The 22,953-nt window shown below is 51.7% G+C and overlaps 2 protein-coding genes across 9 annotated transcripts in view; one reads left to right on the top strand and one right to left on the bottom strand.

Annotated features, from left to right (window-relative positions):
- Positions 1 to 22,953, top strand: part of NHSL1 (NHS like 1) — an 844,536-nt gene that overhangs the window by 581,067 nt on the left and 240,516 nt on the right. Inside the window, exon 1 of one of the 8 annotated variants that reach the window (XM_069608089.1) lies at positions 13,814 to 13,993. The exons of the other annotated variants lie outside the window; for them this stretch is intronic. Within the exon in view, the coding sequence (XP_069464190.1) occupies positions 13,924 to 13,993 (70 nt within the window). The 5' untranslated portion in view covers positions 13,814 to 13,923. Of the gene's footprint in view, positions 1 to 13,813; positions 13,994 to 22,953 lie in introns of those variants that run through there. 8 annotated transcript variants of the gene reach the window in all.
- Positions 1 to 22,953, bottom strand: part of LOC138467824 (uncharacterized) — a 68,876-nt gene that overhangs the window by 16,283 nt on the left and 29,640 nt on the right. The gene's annotated exons all lie outside the window — the stretch shown is intronic.

The raw sequence follows: 22,953 nt of genomic DNA, 5'->3' as shown, positions 1-22,953 counted from the left end.
TTCCTCTGCTATAAATCGCGGTGGGTTTACATTAGTGCATCTCACCACTGTGAGTTCTGGCCTGGATAAAATAATCTCATATCCTGATGCTCTTTGTGTTGTCAGTGTTGATTTTGGTTTTGTCAATATTGCAAAGAGGGCATGTTCTACATACAAAATAGTTTGGCATCGCATGGTAATGGAAGATGAGTTTTCCATTGTGAATGCTGCGGCCGCTAGGCTTGGTTCGCACAGGAAATGTCCCATCATTACAGGCTCTAGATGGCCACTGTAAAAGGCCACTGGCTTTTGTCCCATGCTAGTCTTTTGGGTCAGTACTGCTTTCATTACTGCTAAGTCACAATGTGAAAATATGTAGAATTCTTTTTGATAGTTGGGGGTAGCTAATACTGGTGCAGTTGAAATAGCATTGTTCAATTCGTTGAACGCTTCTGACATTTCTCGTGTCCATTCCAATTTCCTTTGCCCCCTCTGTGCCTCTCTGAGTGCCTCACGCAGTGGTCCTATGTATGAGCTGTAATCAAAGACCCACAACCTGCAGTAGTTGCATAGGCCCAGGAACTGCTGCAGTTCTCTCACGCTTTGTGGCTGTGGTGTGCTCTGTATTGCTAGTGCCCTTTGTGGCGCAATATTCCTTCCTTTTTGTGAAATAATCTGTCCAATATAGAGTACTTGCTCTTGGCAGTACTGCAGCTTCTCCTCGTCTACCTTGTATCCTTTCTCAGCCAGTACTGTGAGCATTTTAACTGAGTCTCTTCTACACTTTACCTCAGTAGTGCTGCATATTATAATATCATCTACATATTGCAACACCGTGCTTTCCATCTCTATATTGCCCAAATCCATTTGTATTACTCTGTTAAAGATCGATGGTGACTCACAGTACCCCTGTGGCAACCTAGTGTGTTTCCACTTTGTGTTGCGGTATGTGAAACTTGTTAGATCTTGTGAATCAGGGTGCAATGGGATGGAGAAGAAGGCGTTCTTGAGGTCGATCACGGTGAACCCTGACACCTCTGCTGGAATTCCGCTTAGTATCGTTGCTGGGTTAGCTGCAACAGGGTACTCGGCTTCCACAATGTGGTTAAGGGGTCTTAAATCTTGGATGAAACACCATGATCCCCCTTTTGCCTTACGCACTGGATATACTGCTGTGTTACATGGTGTCTCTGATGGTACTAGTATTCCTCTCTGCTAGGGCGGATATTGTCTCATGTATCCCCTCATCAGCTTCTTTCGATAGTGGGTAATGTTTTACTCTGGGTAGCATTGCCCCTTTCTTCAGCTTTATTTTCACTCCTCCAATGCTCTTGATGCAACCCACGTCATAGGGACTAGTTGTTCTTAAGGATGCGGGTACTGCTGCTAAGTCTGCCTCATAAAACGGTACCTTGGTAGGGCAGGGCACCTCCAGTGCCATTGCCATTTTTTGAGCTACGTCTTTGTGTGTTACCTTCAGCCAAATGTAAACACTCATGTCGAACACCATTTCCCCATCTCCTTTGTCATCAGAGAACAGTTCCTCATGTGATACCTGTGTAAGCCTGCATCCTTCAGCTAGTGCTATCACTGCTCTTCATGCCTTTCCTTCCCCATCCTGGACATGTACTGCAATGCAGTCTGGTTTTGCAACAATACTCTCCACGTCCACTGATATTACTTCCCCCTTCCTTTTCGTCAGTGGGTGTCTCTGGCCTGAAGAGGTATGTTGCAGGTCTCCTCCATATCTTGCCCTCTATACCCGGTAGCCACGCTATGGCCATGTCTGTCCCGTATTGGAAGAGGTCCCCGTCCACTGGCTCTGCCCTGATCACCTTCTTTCCACAATATGCCTGTAGTATGTGTCGGGCCGTGAGCATGTTTATGCCTGGTGTGGGGCACATTATTCCCTTGTCAGTACAAGAGATAGTCATGTTCAATCTGCTCATGATGTCTCTTCCAAGAATGTTTAAGGGCGACTGTTTTGAATACAACAGTGGTAGACATATGTCGTGCTCCCTAACAGATAAGGAGATGTTATCAGTAAAAGGAACCAGCCCTTTAGCCGCAGAGAATACTTGAGTGTGCCTGGCATCGCCTGACAAGTTAAACTTCCCTTCCCTTATGCAAGACCTAGTTGCACCTGTGTCTACTAGAAAGGAAAATGTTTTGTCACCTATCACCACCTGTATGCGTGGTTCCTCCGCAGGGTTAGGTGTTACCGACAGGATGGGACACAGCACGGACGTCTCTGCGCTGTCTTATTGGGGGTACAGTGATTGTCCGTTGCCTGTGTATGGGTTGTGGCCCAATATTGTCACCCTCCCCAAATGTGTTTGCTGCATTGGTTCCTCTGCGTGTTGTGTGTTACCGCCCTGTATCTGTGTTAGTTGTTACACCGTCTGGATGTGTTGTTGTGCCATTGTCATTTGTTGTTGTGCTTGCTGCTGTGCTGGTTGAATTTGTGGTGGCACTGGGTGTTGTTGTATTTGACCTTGTACCATCTGTTGTGGTGGCTGTTGGTAGTACTGTTGTCCCCCATTGTATCCTTGTTGTCCCTGCTTCCCCCATCCAGCTTGTGCCTTTCTTGCCCTGCATGTACGTGATACGTGCCCTGCCACTCCGCACGTCCAGCATGTTGGAGGCTCTTGCGCTTGCCATGGGTATCCCCCAGTGCTGTCTGAGTACCCATGATGTCCATAGGTGTTGTACCCTCATAACCCTCCCCCTTGTTGTTGTGCTGGTGGCCTGAATCCCTGCCCTCTTGCTATCCCCCTCTTCCTCTATAGCTCCTTATCTGACCGTTTCCCATTTGAGTGTATCCACCCCCCACCTGAGGACCATAGGAGTGTTGTGCTGTATATGGTGGTAGCGGTGGCATTTGTTGTGTAGTTACCTGTGCTTGTTGTATTTGTTGTGCTACTGTGTGCTTTTGCTTCGCATCTGGTTATTGAACTGCTTGTGTGGGGCCTGTTATTAGTGCACCTTCCATTGCATATTTGGATAATTTCTTTTGTACCAATTTCGCCTCTTCTGCTTTCCTATCCTCTTCCTTTTGCTTCATCTTCTCTTGCCACAACCTACAATTGTGCACTATTGTTAGCTGAATTTCTGGCCATGCCTTTGCTTCCATTCCCACTAATTTCTTTAATTGTCTCTGTACTGGCTCAGGGAGGCCTTGTATCAGTATATGGTAAAAAATTGCTAGTTTTTTGTCCCTTGGTTCCCGCATTTCCAAGCGCCACTTCTCTTGAATTTCTTGGATGTAATTGACAGGGTCCTCATTTTCACGCATCTTACGTGACGTTATTGCTCCTATGTCTGACGTGTCTGGGTATTGTACTCTTAGTGCTTGCCATAATGCATGTCTGCAGTTTGCGTCATGTGATGAGTCATTAATGGTCACCCCTGGGAATCCCGCCTTTTTCCAGATGTCATCTGCTGCGTCACCCAGTATAGAAATGAAAAGCCCCTTTACATCGCCCACTGCTAACTTTAGCCCAGCAGTTTTTCTCCGCTTCGTATATCCATTTCCCAGCCCCTCTGCTCAATGATGGCAACCTACATTTAATGTTCTCCTTGTCTGCGTGCTTCCATGGGACATACTGCGGTCTTGCTCCCCCTCTCTCTAGCAGTGGCATTTGTGTGTATTCTCTCACTTCCCCTGGCGTGCATCTGCGGGTAGATATATGTGCGTATTCACTATACTCTTCCATGTCAGAAAGTTCCTCTACAAAGTCAGCAATATGTTGTGTAAGCCTACTCTCTCCTCCTGCCCCATGCCGCTTCCTCTTACCTACCTTGTCTTTGTTATGCTGTGTTGTCACTTCCTCCATCGTCCTGGGAGGTCCTTAAGCCTATTAACATACAGTGTATGTTGTGCTGGCGGTGTGAGTGGTCGCTGTGCCCTTCCTCCTTGTTGTCTCTTGTTCACTCTTTCTCCTTCTCCCCCTTCCTGTGTCCTGCATTCCCATGACAAACCACAGTCTCTGCGTGTTATGTATAGTTTACTCGACCCTTCTCCGCTCCCCTCGCTCTGACCCTCTCAGGACCCTTCTTCCTCACTGCAAAACCCATCTGAGAAAGCCAACCGTGTAGGCATGTTTTCCCCTCCCACTGTTACTGTGTCTAAATCTATATCGGCATACTCACCTTCCTTCCCCGTTCCTCCCTGTGTTTGTGCCATTGGCGCTACTTCTGTGTTATTCACAGGCATCTTATTCCTGTGTGTCTTATTTGACCCTCCCAGTCCCTTGTTCCCTTGCCTACTCCCCTCACCTTTTACCTCTGCTCTTGCCCTCTTAAGTTCGTTCATTATTGCATCACTTACCTGCTTGACTGCCTGGAAGTCCCTGTCCTTTTCATACCATACCCTGCCCTCCTTTTCCAATAGGCTCTCTAATATCCTCCCTTCCTCATACTTACGTGCGCTCTCTTCTATAATCTTCCGTTTCCATAGCGTAATTTCCCTGTCGTTCTCTTCTCGTTCTTCTTCTTTCCTCCCAAGTTCCCGCTGCTCCATGCATGCTACCCTTTATGCAATTCCTCTTAAGCTGTCCTCCTCCTCCTCCTCCTTCTTCTTTTCTGCCTCCTGCTTGCTTACCTCCGCTCTACCACTCTTACCTCCTGACCTTTTCCCCTGTTTCTCTCCTGTTCCAATTGCCTGATCAGTATACTCCGCGCCTCCCTCAGTTCTGCCAGCTTTCCCTCCAGCATCACCTCCTCTGCCTTTGTCAACCTCCCCTCTTCTATTGTACCTACCTCGCATCTTCTGTGTGCTCCTTCGTCGTCCTCCTTTTCCACCCTTTTAATTACCTCTTCCTCCTCTTCTGTTGGTTTTCCCCGTAGTTTCAGCAACACTTGGGCAGCTATCTATTTGTCTGGTCCTCCATTAGCAAAGTCTACATGCGTCTTTTGTGCGCTTCCCGCGTTCACTTGTGCATGCGCGGCTACGGCGCGCCCCACACCCCTCCCTTTTTGGTAGCTGTCTGTTGGTGCGTACGGCGGCAGGCTGAACGTAGGGTTTGAATACCCTTCCGCAGCTGACGACTGTGTCTGCGCCGTCTCTCTAAGTTCTGTTACTGGGTACAGCCCTTCCGTTTCCTTCTTTACCTCCTTAGTTATAGGCATCTCACCTTCCTCTTCATGTTTAACCTGTGCTACTGGGTATGACCCCTCCGATTCTTCCTCACTTTCCTCTGTGCCGTGAGCTTCCAGAGGCACGCTACACCCTCCCTCTTCTTTCATCTTCTCCTCCTCTAACCCCTCCATTGTCAACATCCCGTTACACCAGGTATGAACCCCTGGAACAGCTTCCACAGATCGAGTACTTCAAGATGGTTCGCTAATATCAGGTTATGCCAATCCGGAGCCGGAGAACTCTGGACGTGTAGCGATAGAATTCCCCCTGCCAATGTCTTCCTTTGTATTCCAAAAGGAAAACTACAAAGGTAGCAATTAGCCGAAAGACCGGATCGCTGCAGCAGCCAATGAGCAGGAGCCGAAAGGTGGTTCCTTGGAAAACCAGAGGACGACAGATGAAGACCCCCTGAATGGAACTCGGAAGACAGGATTCGGATGCAACTTCACAAGAGTAAGAACAAGGTACAATAAACCCAGGGACCAGATCTAACTAGGAAAGAACATGACAGTACACCAAAGGACATTAAATGAATGGGTTTGGACACTTAACAACAGCTTTCCGATGTGTAGTTAATAAGAAGCTCTGCACTACCCAGCCTACCCTATACCCGACGGCACAAGGACGCCTAAAGGGTACAGCAGACAGTCTCTAGTCCGTACCTGTCCCGCCGGAACAAGGACGCCTCACAAGCTAAAGCACCAAGTGGAAGTCTCTAGTCCGGACGCTAGTTACTGGGTAATGCAGGCTCTCTCCAGGTACTAGGTCATAAAGCTTGACAAGTTGCTGGATGTTCCGGTTGCAGTGTAGAAATGAAGTCCGGGTCAGTGATGTGCGGGCACAGAGGTAACCAATTCAAGAGGCGGGGCAAGTCCTTTTGGGATTCGGAATCGGCAAAGCGCGAGCAGCGAAGTACAAATTCAGCAGGCAGTTGCAGGTAAGGTGGCGTTCCGAGTCGGTAATGTGTAAGCAGCGAAGTAACCAATTCAGCAGGCAGTTGCAGGTGAGGTAACGTTCCGCATAGGCAATGTGTGAGCAGCGAAGTTTCAAATCAGCAGGCAGTGGCAGGTAAGGTAGTGTTCCGAGTCGGCAATGTTGCAGAAGGGTTCAATGGAGGATCGAGGATACAGGGTGGTTCAGGAATGGACGAGGACTAGGTAGGGCAGAATAGGGTAACGGGAGCAAGAGGGGAAAACAAGAACAAGATTTGGAGCAAACCAGCTAGCGCTAAATTGAAACAATCAGAAGTGGTGAGTGCGATCACCCGGAAGTGTTTTAACGGGTGGCCGTACGAGCGCCCGACTCCTCCCCCGTAAAGCGCAATAGCGTTTTGTGGAGCGGCAGCCATAATCGCCATGGTAACGTGGTCGCTGAAGTTTTGCGGTGATATTGGTGTTGAGGAAGCTTTATGACCTTATGTGTAGGATACTTGGAAGAAGGCAAAGTTTGTATGGGAGCCTTTCTCAGGGTATTCCTGACAGCTAACTTCTTCCATTTATATGTGTTGTCTAAGTAGGCTAGAAGAGATTGTTGAGTGTACATCTCAAAGCTGCCCTTGGGCGGCCATGGTATCGGTATCTTGTTATCTGTTCCTTGTGTCCACTCAATACTATACTTTACTAGTATATCTCAGTGTGGAGGTAGTGTAGCACATATGTGTTGGAGTGGGGTTGTTAGTGGGTTCCGGTACCCTGTCCCTATTCCATTGTATACAGACATTCTGAAAACCCCTTACTTTTCAGTACCACCGTTACCTCGCCCCATAAGTTGGGGTCTTCCAATTCTCCGCTGCAAAGAAAACAATGGTGCTACAATACTTTTGCACTGGACGTCACCGCCCTCTTTTCTTGCGCTACAATTTTGCCTGTCTTATGTTCCTTTCCTTAGTGTTAGGGTCCCCTTTGACCCGTGGTGCGCGAAGCCCCCTGTGACTTTGCGTCCCGCGTTGCGCACTTTTGAAGCCGCCCTGCCTTCCTCGCACCGCCGCCACCCGGCGTGCCTTCAGTCTCTTCCTCTGCTCCCCTCTCGTTTCGTTCCCCCACCAGCAGTTCCTCTACTTTCCTGTTTTCCCTTCCGTCGTTTCTGTTCCACTACCTCCCGTATCCGCCCCTGGATCGAAGTAGGCCGGCGCTCTCCGTGCGCATCTGCCTCTCCCTTCCACCCCACCTTAGACTGCAATTCAGAGTTGCGCAATCCTATGCAACTCTATGGGTGACATCACCAGGCCTAGGACAGTTGGATACAGGTACGTACAAATACACACGAAAAGAGTATGCGCGCTCTTTTACAATGTCATTCCCTACAATCCCCATAGCTGTCTTCCCACCACGCCTGGAGTGGAGTATACATCAACCACTTCGTTATTATAGTAAACTGCACCCGCTGCGTCACCTCAATACTATACTTTACTAGTATATCTCTGTGTGGAGGTAGTGTAGCACATATGTGTTGGAGTGGGGTTGTTAGTGGGTTCCGGTACCCTGTCTCTATTCCATTGTATACAGACATTCTGAAAACCCCTTACTTTTCAGTACCACCGTTACCTCGCCCCATAAGTTGGGGTCTTCCAATTCTCTGCTGCAAAGAAAACAATGGTGCTACAATACTTTTGCACTGGACGTCACCGCCCTCTTTTCTTGCGCTACAATTTTGCCTGTCTTATGTTCCTTTCCTTCGTGTTAGGGTCCCCTTTGACCCGTGGTGCGCGAAGCCCCCTGTGACTTTGCGTCTCGCGTTGCGCACTTTTGAAGCCGCCCCGCCTTCCTCGCACCGCCGCCACCCGGCGTGCCTTCAGTCTCTACCTCTGCTCCCCTCTCGTTTTGTTCCCCCACCAGCAGTTCCTCTACTTTCGTGTTTTCCCTTCCGTCGTTTCTGTTCCACTACCTCCCGTATCCGCCCCTGGATCGAGGTAGGCCGGCGTTCTCCGTGCGCATCTGCCTCTCCCTTCCACCCCATCTTCGACCGCAATTCAGAACGCTCCGCGCAATCCTATGCAACTCTATGGGTGACATCACCAGGCCTAGGACAGTTGGATACGGGTACGTACAAATACACACGAAAACAGTATGCGCGCTCTTTTACAATGTCATTCCCTACAATCCCCATAGCTGTCTTCCCACCACGCCTGGAGTGGAGTATACATCAACCACTTCGTTATTATAGTAAACTGCACCCGCTGCGTCACCTCGCACCGGGGAACTTAACCAGCCCACTATCTTCTGCACCGAGAAACAATCAAGTTACCTCAGCCAGGAAAACATCATCTATTCATCGAGCTAAAAACACTCAAACAATAGGAATTCTCATCTACTCATCGATCAAAAACGTCAACTCGTAGGAATGCCACACACCCTTGTTTACAGGTGCCCACGATCAAAACCAATCGGCGCGATTCACTGGTCGCATGTGGGTGCCTGAAGCCCCACCCTTTGTACTCTACAATATTATACGAGGCGGCCCACGTGCCTGCCCCACAATACTTTCCACGTCAACCGCCACTCAATTGTCAAATCTTTCTTAACACCCTTTAGATCCACCCGCCACCCCGTTAAAATTCCTCCCGTCACCCGCACAATTTTGCATTGCTGGTTGCGCGTGTCATACTCGCATCGGCTTTCGCCTGCCGGTACCGCTCGGTTGCGGTGTACCCCTCCCAATCTGCTCGTCCCCTCCCTTCGTCAGGATCACATCTGGACACTCGCCAACCGCGGGCGGGATACTTCTCAAGTCGGCTCCCGACGGCCACTCTCTGGATTGCGCTGTCCGGTCTTCTCGCAGTTCTGCGATGGTCCTGTAGTCCTCCAAAGCGGGCAACAGCGGAGGGGGCTGCTGTGCCGGGCCACCTAGGCGCAGGCGGCGTCTTCCTCTTGCCTCACCCTCAGTGCCAGGTCTCAACAGAGAAATCTCAGCAGTGCCTCCAACTTGTCGGGGTGATATCCCGGGGGTCGGCAGGCCCCTACTCCTCCCGCAGTCCCCAAAGAGTTTGAGACACACGCAAGAGCAAGGCGTTACTGCTGTTTATTAGAAAACGGCAGGGACAGGTTCTGGGATCATAGGTCATCCGGGAACACATCTTACAAGAGTGAGCTCACAGGCCCTTTTTCATCATGTGTGACGCCTCATTGTCAAAATACCCCCAAAACCTAACGCCACCTCGGGTTGGCTCCCGAGTAATAGAGTTAGTATAGGAACATATAGGTGAGTTAGTGGTTGGTGGAGAAGAGGTCAGGTGGTGCGCTTGGGTCGTCCCTACAAATGGTTACACCAAAAATGATACATGAGAAAGGTTAGTGATTGGCTAGGTTATGATGTCAGTAGTTAGCCCCCCGTGCCCTGATTGGTTCATCCGCGAGCCCCCAAGCCTGGGACTATCGTCGTTCCCAGCTCGCAGTGTACATGATGTTAGAAACAATGTGTGACTATGTGTCAGTGGAGGACAATGGACAGGTCTGCCATTTGCTGCAGGAGCACCCCTTTCTCACTGCTCCCAGTATCCAGTTTGTCACTTCATTGTTGCAGTCTGTGTCCCAAGCGTGAGACCCCAGATATTTCCTGGTCCGTGGTACTTGGCACCGCCTCAGGTCGGCTTGGTCATGTGTGGTGAGACCATGGCTGGAGCAGAATTATGAGCATTTGATTTGTATTTCGGCTCTGAGAGGCAGTTAGCCGCAGCAGGTGTAACCTTGGTTCCAAGAGCGCAGCGTGTAATTTGTAACGTCATGGCCTTGGCTGTGGGGCTCTCGTCAGGGTTCGTTCTGCATGATCAGCACCTTGCACCTCCGTCCGAGTGGCTCTGGGCCTGCGGCCTACTCTGGTGCTGAGGCCTACTGTGGCCTGATCCATGACAGGCAGCATATGGTTCACATTACAGGGGTCGCGGTGAGCGGCAGGGGTCCTTATACATGAGTGCCTTAGGTTGTCGTAGTAGTTATAGTGGCAATTAAGCATTTGCAAGCATGTACACGAGCTCGTCTTGCGTTTCTGCGGTGCGGTGGTTTAGCGGTGGTTTAGCCTATGTGAAAAATAACAACGATGCATCGATGTGTGTATATGGTCCATTACGTCATGGTAGTGAGTATGATCTTAGTGTGAGATTTGTGTGGGTCTGACCAGACGTGCATTGTGGGACATGTGTTACCGTCCGTCGGCTATGTTGTCATGGCATCTCCAACGATGGTGGCTTTGAGTGCTGCTATGTTAGTCGAGTTGATCCATATGGTCTATGTCAGCTTTGCCAGAGGTCCCAGCATGTGGCTTGACTGACGGGCAGTTTCCCTGGCCGTGTGGGGCATGGCCACGGTAGATGTAGACGTCTGGGACATCTGTGAGCAGGTTGAATTCCTCTCGCAGTGGGTGCTTGGGCCGTGATGATCTAGGCCATGGTCTGGCAGAGAATCAGGGGAAGGGAGCATCCCATTCTCCCTCTTCAGCGCGCTTCCCTAAATATTCCACCCACAACTGTGCCACCCTGGAATAGGCCAGAAGCCACTGAAGCCTTGCAACCCTGATATAATTGCAACTCTCTAGTGGGCCACAATGGACCCCTCCCCATGAGACCCCTGAACCAACGACACCCCATTAGCCAATAGATATAGCTGATGCACCCTTCCTAAGAAACCAGCACCCACCCACTCTGCATGGACTGATATAAGCTAAGGATGTTGTCCTCATGAAATTTGGTAAGGCCACTTCTTGTGCCTTTGTGTGAAAGGCAGCACTATATGTGGCCTGTGACCTTTTGATGATCATAGTTTATCCTCATTTTAATTGAACGGCTTTGTGTGTTTATAGGGACATATGATTAGTCGCAGAGCGCTATCAGCGTGCAAGTATTTCAGCCAATAAGCTACTGATTTCAAACTGAGATTTGGCCACTCCTACCAGCAACATTTCTGGTCTTCTGCTGTGCACCCAATCACCCCTGCCACTCAATGACTTACTAAACTCTACAGTACACCACTGACCTCACCCACAGGTTCTGACCCATCCCAAGACCAGTTCACATACGCCCTCATCTGTGGCCTCATCTGCCTCCCACTCCCCCGCCCCCTGCCTCCCACTCCCCCGTCCCCTGCCTCCCACTCCCCCATCCCCTTGCCTCCTGCATCCCCTGTCCCGCCTGCTTCCCTTGTCCCCTTGCCTCCCGCTTCCCCGCCCCCTGCCTCCCGCGCCCCCCGCTTCCCTGCCCCCTGCCTTCCGCTTCCCTGCCCCCTGCCTTCCGCTCCCCCGTCCCCTGCCTCCCGCTCCCCCGTCCCCTGCCTCCCGCTCCCCCGTCCCCTGCCTCCCACTCCCCGTCCCCTGCCTCCCACTCCCCCGTCCCCCCGCTTCCCTTGTCCCCCCGTCCCCTGTCCCCCCGCTTCCCTTGTCCCCTTGCCTCCCGCTTCCCCCGCCATCTTGCCTCCCGCTTCCCTGCCGCCTGCCTCCCGCTTCCCCTGTCCCCTTGCCTCCTGCGTCCCCTGTCCCCCCCGCTTCCCTTGTCCCCCCATCCCCTTGCCTCCTGCGTCCCCGGTCCCCCTGCTTCCCTTGTCCCCTTGCCTCCCGCTTCCCCCGCCCCCTTGCCTCCCGCTTCCCTGCCGCCTGCCTCCCGCTTTCCCCGTCCCCTTGCCTCCTGCTTCCCCTGTCCCCCCCGCTTCCCTTGTCCCCTTGCCTCCCGCTTCCCCTGCCTCCCGCTCCCCCGCCCCCTGCCTCCCGCTCCCCCGCCCCCTGCCTCCCGCTCCCCCGCCTTCCACTCCCCTGTCCCCTGCCTTCCACTCCCCTGTCCCCACTCCCCCGTACCCTTGCCTTGCACTCCCCCGTCCCCTCTCCCCCCGTGCCTCCCGCTTCCCTCGTCCCCTGGCCTCCCGCTTCCCCCGTCCCCTGGCCTCCCGCTTCCCCCGTCCCCTGGCCTCCCGCTTTCCCCATCCCCAGCTTACCTCGCCCCCCAACTCCCGCTCCCTAGTCCCGTGCCTCCCGCATCCCCTCCCCCCTAGTCTTCCCCTCCCTCGTCCCCAGTCTTCCCCTCCCTCACCGCTTTGCACTCCCCAAACATATTTAGTCTCCACCCTCCTTACACCCTTAGCCTCCCCGTCCCTACACCCTTAGCCTCATCATCTAAATCCCCTCGTATCCCTTCCAGCCTGTCTGGTCGCTCAGAATGTGAGGGGTTATGACTACTTTCAAGCTCAAGCGCCGTTCGTTATACATCGGAGTGCACCCTCCATACAGGATGTGATCTCGGCCTTCACTACATCATATATACTGTTCATGTATGTATATATCAAATGCAGTCTATGATAAGTCAGTGAATTGCCGTTTGTTTTGTGCGTCAACATCATTGGACGCCTTCTGCCCCACTGCCCCCCGCACAGTGGTGTGAGTACGTGTGTGTAAAGGCAGGATTTTGAGTGTACGTTCAGGTGGGCATGTGGCCAGTTTGACTCCTGGGAGGCCTGGGGCCCCCACACGTCATGTCCTGCTTTCTGATCCCGCTGTGGTTCCCCTTCTACATCCGGATTCTTCTGCTTATTTATTTGATAAAACCAGGACAGGAAGTGAACGTCAGGTGCAGATTGCTGATTTCACCACCACTCGCGCAAACGCCCCAACCTGATTTTGGTAATTGGTGTGCAGTTCAAGCAAGTAAACGTAGGCGAGGGGCCCTTGCTGCACACCTTCCGCCTAGGAGGTTGGCCAAGGTGCGCCGGGCTAAATCGACGGATAATCCCGGATTAGGACGAGAACGCGGGGGGAAGTGACGTCACGGGTAAAATAAAGCTGCTCAGAACACAGAGGCTGTGTCGCACCCGCGGCAGCGCTGGGAGCCACGCACCGAGGACCACAGATGAGGGCCCCAAGGTTAGGGGCGTGAAGCTCCGTCCATGGGACCCAGCCCCCCTGCTGATGTGGATTTTGCACTGTAGACGCCACACACTGTTTTTGTTTTGCTCAATGCGGATGGGTCATTGGCCAACTTGTTGGCGTCCATGTATGGACCCCAGAAAGCTGGAAGGCTGAGGCGGCCCCAGCAGAATTGGAACTGGAGACCTTGTGGATTTCACATAGCAGACTTCCTGAGCAGACGAATAACTCTATTCTTGGGACTTGGCACAGTGATAACGCACAGGCTTCTGCAGCGGGCCTGTTAACCCCCCTGAGCAAATTTATCAAGACTGGTGTGGGCAGATTTAAGAAAACGAGTTCCAGTCTGTCATCTAATCCACAACCCATATTGTTCATTTACAAGGATTGTAATTTGTGATCTGAAGGCAACACACAACTTTGAGGCGGGTGCATCAACCCACTGAGCGACCTTACTACGTACGCACAGATCTTGAACTCTGATTTGTTTCGCTAGAATTGGAACACGTGACGTTACTCAGAGGTGTCTGCAGCCGGTGCAGCAGCCCCTGCAGCCATTTAACCAATTGGAAACACTGAGCTAGAGGTTGCACAGGTATCCACAGCAGGCGCATTATCCTGTGGAGCTCTTATTTTTTTTTATTTTTTTTTTAATTTAAACTACCCCTTGAAACCTGTGTGGCTGCAATATTTCCACACATCTCGGCCCTAAGCGTTGTATTCTCTACTCCCGCGCCTGCCACTTCTGCCCAGCCCGGGAAGCGCCCCACCGAGTGGGAGGATGGACAGGCCCCTCCTCCCGCAGCAGACCAGCCCCTGAGGGCTGCGAGGGGGTCTTCGTCTCGGTCACAATGATCGCATACGTCCAGTGCCTGCGGGCTGAGCCGGGGGTGGGCTGCCTGCATGCGGCCCAGTGGCAGGCCTACTGCCACGATGAAGAGGAGCTCCTTCCGCTGCGGCCCCCCAGGATGGGGAACACGCACCCCCGGACCCGCGGCGCGAGGCGGCACTGCACGGACGAGCGAAGCTTTTGGGCAGGTGAGGGCGCACTAGTGACTGGCGCTGCGAAATGGGACTTCGAGGTGCTGTAGGCGGAAAAGTAAAGAAGGGGTGGCCTTGGTTGCCTCTGTGTTATTCATGTCTGCTAGGAGTGGGTGCCCCGTCCTGTGTTTCTGTACATTCTACTGCTCGTACATTTTTTCTTCTGCAATAATGCAAAGGGGGGAAAAGAAAAAAAAAAAGAACCGAATTAGTGCCTGCCAGGCCTGTCAAGGGACCACTCCTCATCTCTAATAAAGTGGGCCAGTGTAGCCTGGAAGAGCGGCGTGCTTGCGAGTTTTTTTGTTGTTGTTTAAATTAAATGCATTCTGGGGTTCGAAGTTTTTGCTTAAACGTAGACCTTTAGACTAATAGTACAATAGTGCAATGGCTTGCAAAAAGAAAGCCATAGGCCAGGAACTGTGTATCCCCGGCGGGTCGTATAGCAACCAGCGTTCAGGGGCTGTGCGGACCGGCCGCATAGCACTCCCCGCTCTACCGAGTGCCTTGCTGGGGGGCAGCAAGGCGTAGGTCTCGCGCAGGCTGGCTTTTGCCTATTGGGCTCTCGGGGTAAATGTGCGCATTTGTCGCCCCCCACCCATGTGTGTAAAGGCATAGACCTTTCCCCCTGAAGCGCCCCCCCAACCTCTCAGTTCTGCTCGAGAAACAAGCCCATTGAATGAGCTACGTTTGGTCCATGGGGGGTGGAACCCCTGTGCAGAATGAGACCTCTGACAATTGGTGGAAGCCAGGACGTCACAACCACACAACCTGCAACTATACATAACAAGCATTGGCAATGCCAACAGTTTGGGCTTTTGTGTAGGCAACGGCGAAGGCATTTATGCTGCAAAATGGTGCCAGTATCTGTGAATGCCATAGCAGTGCCTGGCAAGTGCCTAATACTTATACACAATCCAAAACTATTGGCTTTGCCAATGCTAGTTTTTAAAAAGACTTAAGTGAAGGGCATGCATAGTGCTTTTTACTAGAGTAACTGAAGGCAGGCCTGGTTAAGACGTTCTCTTTTATTACACCAGTAGCGTGTTTACAGCTCCAAGTCATTAGCGCTCAGAAGACTCCTTTTAAAAAAACACTGACGGGCACTTTGTGCACATAGTTTGATGAGCAGGCTTGAAAAAGCTACCTCAAAGCGCTTCCAGGAGGATGTGTTTTTCCAGGCCGGGTCAGGGAAGTGGGTGGTAATGGCCATGGGGATTAGCCTGGCCATAGGCATAGACCAAACACCTATAAGCTTTCTTTCCTTCCTCCCATGCCAATTCTCCCTAGGTGAACTAGCTGGAATAGTGCCTGTACACGCGCGCTTTGCAAAACACAGGGGTGCTACTGGTGGCTCGGGGCTGGAGTGCTACCTCGATGGTGCTGCCTCTGTGGGATGTGGGGGCGCCGCTTAGAGGTGCTTGTATGCGCGGGGGGGGGGGGTTGTTTTCTTGAAGTGCCTTGTTTTGCTGGAAATGCTGGTTTGGCCGGTTCCCCTTGTTTTACCAGATTGGTGGAGTTTCCTGGGAGATCTCGAGGCCTGGCTGTGTTCGTCCCCCCCCCCCCCGCCCATCAACACACAATAAATAACATTCGCACGCGCAGAAACAATAGGTAGGTAAAGGCACTGCGGCAGGGATTAGAATACGCCACAACCATTTCGTCATTATTTACCTTCGTAGGTCTAAATGTGCGGGAAAGCCCCCTCAGGACTGCCTAAACAAAAGGGACACCTCAGAACGTATCTCAATTCTCTGGAGTGACCCCCCATTCCTTCCTGCCTCTAGCCCCCCCCCCAACCAACCACACACACAGGGCCTATCTCAGTTTCATTTTTTGTTATTTAATGGGCTTGCTTTTCTCAACGGGGCTTTAAGTGGGCAGTCTCCAGAAAGGGCTCCCCACCCCGACTAGCCCCAGCGATGCCGACACCTCTGGCAGCCGTGTAACTGAAACACTGCAGTTACACGGACTGCACGCAGGTGTCAGTACTGACATCTGCAGACAGCCAGTGTAACCGTGGCTTTGGCTACATGGTTGCCAGATGACTCTGAACTCCGAAACAGGACGAGGGCTGGAGGTCCCAGTCCCTCCTTTTGTATCTAAGAGTCATGCAGCATGAAGCCCTTTAAACCCAGCTTCATTATGCGTGATGACTCTCAAAAGGAGAGACTAGGCCCTCCAGCCCTCTCCTGTTTCGGGGGACAGAGTCATCACGCAGCAGGGAGCCCTTTCATTCAAGGAGCCCATGGTTTTTATCCATGCAGCACCTTTAATGAAAGGGCTGCCTGCGGGGGCACACTGGTGTGTCACCTTTTTGGTGCACCCAGTCCCAGGTATAATGCCAGTGCACTCCTCTATCCCCATTGGCGAGAGGGTCTTGGGGGGGGGGGGGGGGCTCTCGTTAGTGGGCGTGGCCTAAGTACACACCTACGTAGGCCACACACCCTAACGAGCGCACCCCTCGATTTAGCATCCCACTGGGTCCTCCTGTGACCCATTCACAGCTTTCCGACCGCCCTCTATTCTGCTCAACAGGCACATGTGGCAGAACGAGAGTTCCCAGGCGCCACGTAATCTCGCGGGGTGACCCCTCAGTTCCGGCAGCACAGCGCACCCTACACTGGTCGGTTGATAAATAATAGCCCGCCAAATCTGGAGGAGTTGCTGTCTGTCACCAGGTGTCTCAACTCGTACCACCACCGCTAAGCGCTCTCCGAAACACTCGGAGTTATGACCGTTCTAGAGGTCCATGTAGGCGCATCGCTCGCGACATATTTACTTTTGCTGGACGCCCCGGTTCTGCCGGAGATGCACGCTGTTTGGATGCCAGTGATCGGATGGGCATTCTGGCTTTTCCGGAGGTTGTTGTTTTGTGGCAGGACGTCCTTGTTTGCCGGATGTGCTTGTTTGTGGGAACCTCTCGTTCACAGGGGCAGGCGGATTCCAGTATCTGACGAGCACGTGCTCCTCTCCCAGTGGCCAGTGCTGCTGGGGACTGACCGTAGGGGTCGGCTCTTGATGCTCGGCACCCCTGACTCCGTGGCCGCATGCGGCCTGCCGGTGGCACATTCAGGACGCGAGGCGCGCTCAGGTGTGGCTTGTGGAAAAGGAGTTCACGCACACGTTTATTCAACTGAACGGGCTTCACTTTATCAGCCACAGAGTAATGCATCCGTGTTTCCATTCCAATATTTTACTTCTGTTCTACAGGGTGTGCTCTGCAGCAACCGCATGTGCCTCTGAGCTGTAATCTTACCAGTGCAAGACCTGCTGCAGTCATGCGGCAGCATTGTATTCTAAGCCCTCTCGACCCCCATAGTTGCACTTTCTGCCTGTGGCACACCAGCCACTTCTGTTCAGCTGCGCTCCAATCAGGCCAGGCTTCTGCAATGGCAGTGCCAGGGCCCATTCACCCCCCCTCACTCTGCAATTGGGATTAGGGGCTATACAGGGAGTACAGTGGGGCTTGGCGTGCCCCTCCCCGGTCTTTCTTTTCCTTTAGGGTGGAAGAGCTCTGAGGCACCCCGGCGGTGCTTGAACAATAGCAGAAAGCTGAAAGGATGGCGTTCAGCATTTGAAAAGCAGGCTGCTGACGCTCTCCCAGTGTGGGGGTTGGGGGCGGCAAGCCGAGGGAGAGGGAAGGCTGGGTTGAATGCTGCTCTCGGGCCTTTGTCGGCGGTATTAGAAGAGCAGCACAAGACCTCGGGCATCATGTGCTGTAGGGAGGGAGCCATGTCCTAGCACTTACGTGTATCACAGAACTAGGTGGCCAATGTTTAATCCCGGCGTCCCCATTTGACCGCATTGTGTGATCCTGGCTACATCTAGCCATTCTTCCGTGACTTCCTCGCATTCCCTGCAGAGACAGAGCGCTTAGCTGCCAGTCTCAGCCGCTATAAAACCCTGCCGCGACGAAGCTAACAGGTTTCACTTCTGCATTATATGTTGACGTTTTTAAACTGCATCAAAATCACCATCCTAGTGGTCTGGGAGGATTCTCTGGAAGCCTGTGGTGGAAGAGGAAACGGGACAGGGATACAAGAGGAGAGAAAAGAGGGGACGAGATAACGGCATCAGGGAATGAAGAGCGGGCCATGGATGATGAGTGGGTGCTTTTTGATCCAGTCAACATGGATCCACATTTAAAGGTACCTGTAGGCGCAGGCAGCATTTACTTTACTCGCACTCTCTGCATTGTTTTGACATCATAGTTCAGAGCACTTGCCGGTTGGGTGCGGGAGAGCATGGGCTGGGTGCTGAGTAAGGCGGTAGGCCTAGGCGAAGAGTGAACACACGAGCGAGACACATGCCTATTTTGGATTAAAGCCCCCGGGGTTGGCGCTGCAGCACTCCCCCGTCGCACCCTAGCCCACAAAACCGCCCCACCAGCCCCCCACTGGGGAACAACTGGCATCCGCATGCCCCTTCTCCCTTTGCCGCCCCTCGGTCAGGCCAACCTGGCGACCCCGTAATTGCAGGGTTTCACCTTTGCTCGACAGAGGAGAGGGGTGCAGCAGCCCTGCCGGGCAGAGGAGAAGGGTGTAACACCCTGACCCTCCTCATGCTCATTACCCAGCTCCCCTAGGAATATGGCAAGGCCATGGAGTCTGGTAGCACCAGGGGATGGGAAGGATGCAGCACAGTAGGACAGGCATGTGACTGGCTCTTCCCAGCTCTGGTTGCCTTTCAGAGGTCCTACAGCATTGGAACATCTCCTGTTTTCACTGTAGGCATCTCTGCATGGAATATATTGCGTGGTGGCTGTGGTGTCCAGTGACCTTGTTTCTAATCCTGGCTCCCCACTTCGGTTTACCCCGCTAGCCCCGGCCCACTTAAAGCCCTTTCTTCCAGCGAGAAATAGAAGTGTGTAAAGCCAGAGCCCTCCCTTGTGCGGCCACTGCAGCCTCTAGAATGCTTGTGCCCTAAGAAATGGATGTTGCCGACTGGTCGCCATTCTTTTATCGTAGGCTGGCTGAGCTATATGGAAAGGCCAAGAGGACTGGAGCACTCCCAGGCACGTGATCACCAGGCGTTTATAACCGACTCTGCGCCACCGCTACCAGCCTATGCTGTGTTTTCTCCAGAGGCCTGCCTTCCTGGGAGGAGAAGATGTGGTGTAAAGACTAAGTTGCTGACGCTGCTCTCAGAGGACACCCGCGTGAATTCTGACTCTCCTCTGTATCCACACATTGGACCTCTGGACACATTATTTTGCTTTCCATGACCCGAGTTCAGTTGTATGGCAACATGCTGACTACATAGAAAATGGCACCGTGCCAGGGCATGGATAAATACTACAAATAACAGCATTGCCTTTTCACGTTCCGCCGCAGCGTTCCTTGGCGTGTGCTCATCAGCTATGTTCTTAATGTTGGATTCGTATTTGAACCCCTGTCCTGCTTGCACCCTGAAAGGGATAGCCGACACATCATGCATTGTATGTTACAGGGAAAGCTTGCAATTGGGGGGTTGCTGGCATTGGATGCATTACACTCTTTGCCTGGCTGACACTTCATGCATGGCACGGCTGGCGTTCTGCCCTGGAAGCGCAGGGTTGCTGGGAGTTTCTAATGTTTACACGCCGATGGGTCGCTTCGGAAACCCTGCTCGCAGAATTGACCTTTATGCAGCGTCGTTTCATGTGTATGAGCAAAATGACACCAGTTTACTGGGGAAATAGACAAACATAATAAAGAGGAAATGTAAAGCGCGTAGCTGTTGTTTAGCAACGTGAAAGCACTTCACATGGGAAGGAATACGAAACACCAGCACCCACCTGTTGTGTGCGCGCGCGGTGATATTGCGTGTCTTTGCGTCCTTCTGTCTTGTTTTAGATTTTCTTTGGATGGGTGGTGCATTGTTAACAAAACTGAAAACATCAAATTAATCCATTCATGCCGCACAATAATCCCATGTTTATTTGCACGTGGGAATGCATAAGTATGGATTGCGGACATCATTGATAAAGATGTTCAAGAAGTTCCTGGAGCGAGATGACGTGCGTGTCCTAACGTAGCCAACCAGAAAGCTTCAGCACCAAGCGCTACCCGCGTGCTTTCTGGAAGGTAAGGCCCAGCGTTCCTGAATGAATGCCGTACGCGATATATCGGCCGCACATCTCTCTGTGGGCCACAGTAGCCCTCATAGGCTTTGGGTCAGTGCACGCGGGTGACTGCGTGTGCTAAGGCTTTAACGTTTCTGGGAGCCTCCTTCTCTTTGCTGATGTTTATGACTGTGTCGTTTTCTCTCCTACAATTAGCGGTTAAGATTTATGATGCCTACTTTCTCAAAATGACTTTGATGACGAGATAACATTTAACCAAACGTCTAATATAATGCTTTTAGCAAAGAGGCCAAGGGTTAATGGGTATAGGAGGAGACCAGGGAGAACAAAGGGAATTGGACTTCCTTACCTGGCATGCTTTGGTGCTAAGTAGTCCAGGCATTACTTTTAAACACACTGGGAGGAATCAAGAGTAAACGTGAGGCACTGGCATTTTCGGTGTTTATCAAAGACTTATTATCGAAAGGAAAAAAAGAGAGATTGTGTAAATCCTACCTATACCTGACTCTAATATGGGGTTCCCTGCCTCAACAAAACTATGGAATGTCTGTGTCAGGATGTCTAAATCAAAGAGTTCTCTCTCCCTTGTCCGAAATCCTAAACTGACCCTGGCACACTAAACTCAGTACAACGTGAAGTGGGGAATGTCTTTTGGCTGAACACCTGCAGCCACTTGCCAAAGATCCAAACACAAGTTCTAAAGTGAAAAGGAAATACAATGAAGTTCCACCAGAAAGGAGTCTTCCCTTCCCCAAGACTTCTCTGGCTTTTCAATGTCACTTTAATATGCTCCACAATCTCAAAGGGGGATGATTTTTCACCTGGGTTTCCTCCAGTTACACAGTTCAGCAATTCCAGCTCTATGCTCTTTCTCTCGAGCCCTGTTAAATTACACAATTTCACAATCTGAAGGGGTATGAATCTTCCATTAAAGGTTTTCACCGTTCCACAATTCAGGGAGGGGATCTCTGCCGCTGGGCCTTCTCAGGTACTCCACAATTCACATCAAGTTCAACAATTCACATACTCCGGTAGTGTATCTCTGCTCCCCGTTTTCTCAGCACTTCCATGGGGGGGGGAAGAGGGGGTCTCTGCCCTGTTTCTCCAATTCCTGGTGTACTCTCCTGCCAGGGCTTTTTTTTTTGTCTTTTCACTTGCATGCAAGTCCCAGACTCACTGAGCGCCTGTTTACTCCCCTGCCCTGTTCCAACTAGAGACACATTTCCAGCACACTGAGCCCTTATGTGCTTGCGCGCCCCCTCTCACAGTGGACTGCCACTATTATAACATGGCTGCAGTCTGGACACCAGCACACACTCACCTCTTTACACATCCACTGGGTCCCCTTTGACTGCCTTTGGGATACTGTCGGCTCTCGTGCCACCGTGTGCACTTAGACTCCCACTATAGAGGAACTGGGCCTCGACTGCACATACGTGACCCCCCCCGGTCCCCTCTGTTCACTCTTCGGTAGCGGTGAGGGTTGCCTAGGTTACACCCCAACTAACGCTAGTTCGCATGTGCCGTATACAGTGAGACTAATCACCTGAGCATGCGCACTCGCATAGACTGACACAGCACTACGCGCTGCTGTTCGAGCCACACCGCCTCTACAGCTCCTGCCTCTGTGCGATCATTGCACGCACCAGCCCGCGGACCCGGGTAAGCCTGGTCCCTCTCTGCCTTGCCCCTCCTTGATTCTGGAGCCTTCCAGCACGATTGGGCACACTAACCCACTACGCGGCTCCTCGTAATTATCCCTTAACCCTCTCCCCACAGATCCACGTCCACCATTCTTTGCCAGACGGACCCATCACACTCAAATTGACCAGAACAAACTACTGGGACCGCTGCGCTTGCCCCTGTGGATTCCTAATTCCTAGATATTATCAGGTATGATGACTTGTCCTCTCCACTCTGCACATATGTAAGACACGCTCTCTTACATCAGTCGACATGGGACACTAAGCTTCCATTTTTCTCTCTTCCTTTCTCCATGCAGTTACTTGCCTTCAGGCACCAGCACCCCGAGCTCTGCCCCAGTAATCCACACGATCCAAAATGGCAGCTCAGGTACATTTCTTCCCTTACCCTTGGCACTCCATTATCCGTATTGCAGCAAAACACTCTGCAGCCAAAAAATGTTTTTGAAAATGTCTTTCATAGTGCCACTTCTCCCTGTCTTTCCACTTCCAGTACTTCTCTTGCCATGTGTGGGAATAGAAGCCACGCCTCCTAGGCGGATGCTGACAGGCTCCTCAGCCTCTCCCTTACCAGCCGACGTGCCACACTTTACCTCGTTCAGGTCAGTAACTGGCACTCACAAGCAAACAGAAAGTGTATGCTCTATACACTCTCTAAACATTTGGGTTTTTATTTAATTTTTAACATGCTAGTAGTGGAGCCACTTGGCCCCATCCTGGGAGAGCCCAACACTAATTGAGTTTCCTCACTTTGTTCCTCTGTCCAGAGAGACCCGGTCTAGGCCCATGAAGAAGGCTTCCTTGCCGAAACATCACGGGACATTCAAGCTTAAGGGTATGTCACCCCCGTCCCGCATCATCACCTGATCTACATCCAGACGTAGACCAACGACTAGGTCACTCTCAAAAACCCAGTGTACCTCAAAACTCAAGAAGGATGCACTAATGATGACTCTTTGAATCAGATTTCTACAGTCTGAACATCACTGTCAGTACATCACCTATAGGTTGCCCTATGAAATATTTTAAGTACTCAAATGCACTGTACATAGGGGTCAACCTCCACAGATTTCACTGTTGTATAACTGTGTAGCACGCGTGTGTTCATATTGAAAATGTCCATGTTTATTCATTAGGTTTTTGAATATACCTGTGCCCTTTTTCCTTTCTTTTTTTGTATAATATGTTTG

The sequence above is a fragment of the Ambystoma mexicanum genome, chromosome 4q (genome assembly GCF_040938575.1).
Source record: "Ambystoma mexicanum isolate Mex_15411 chromosome 4q, UKY_AmexF1_1, whole genome shotgun sequence".
Classification (NCBI taxonomy): Eukaryota; Metazoa; Chordata; class Amphibia; order Caudata; family Ambystomatidae; genus Ambystoma; species Ambystoma mexicanum.
The sequence above is the reverse complement of the archived record's forward strand: the minus strand, read 5'-3'. Positions and strand labels throughout refer to the sequence as shown.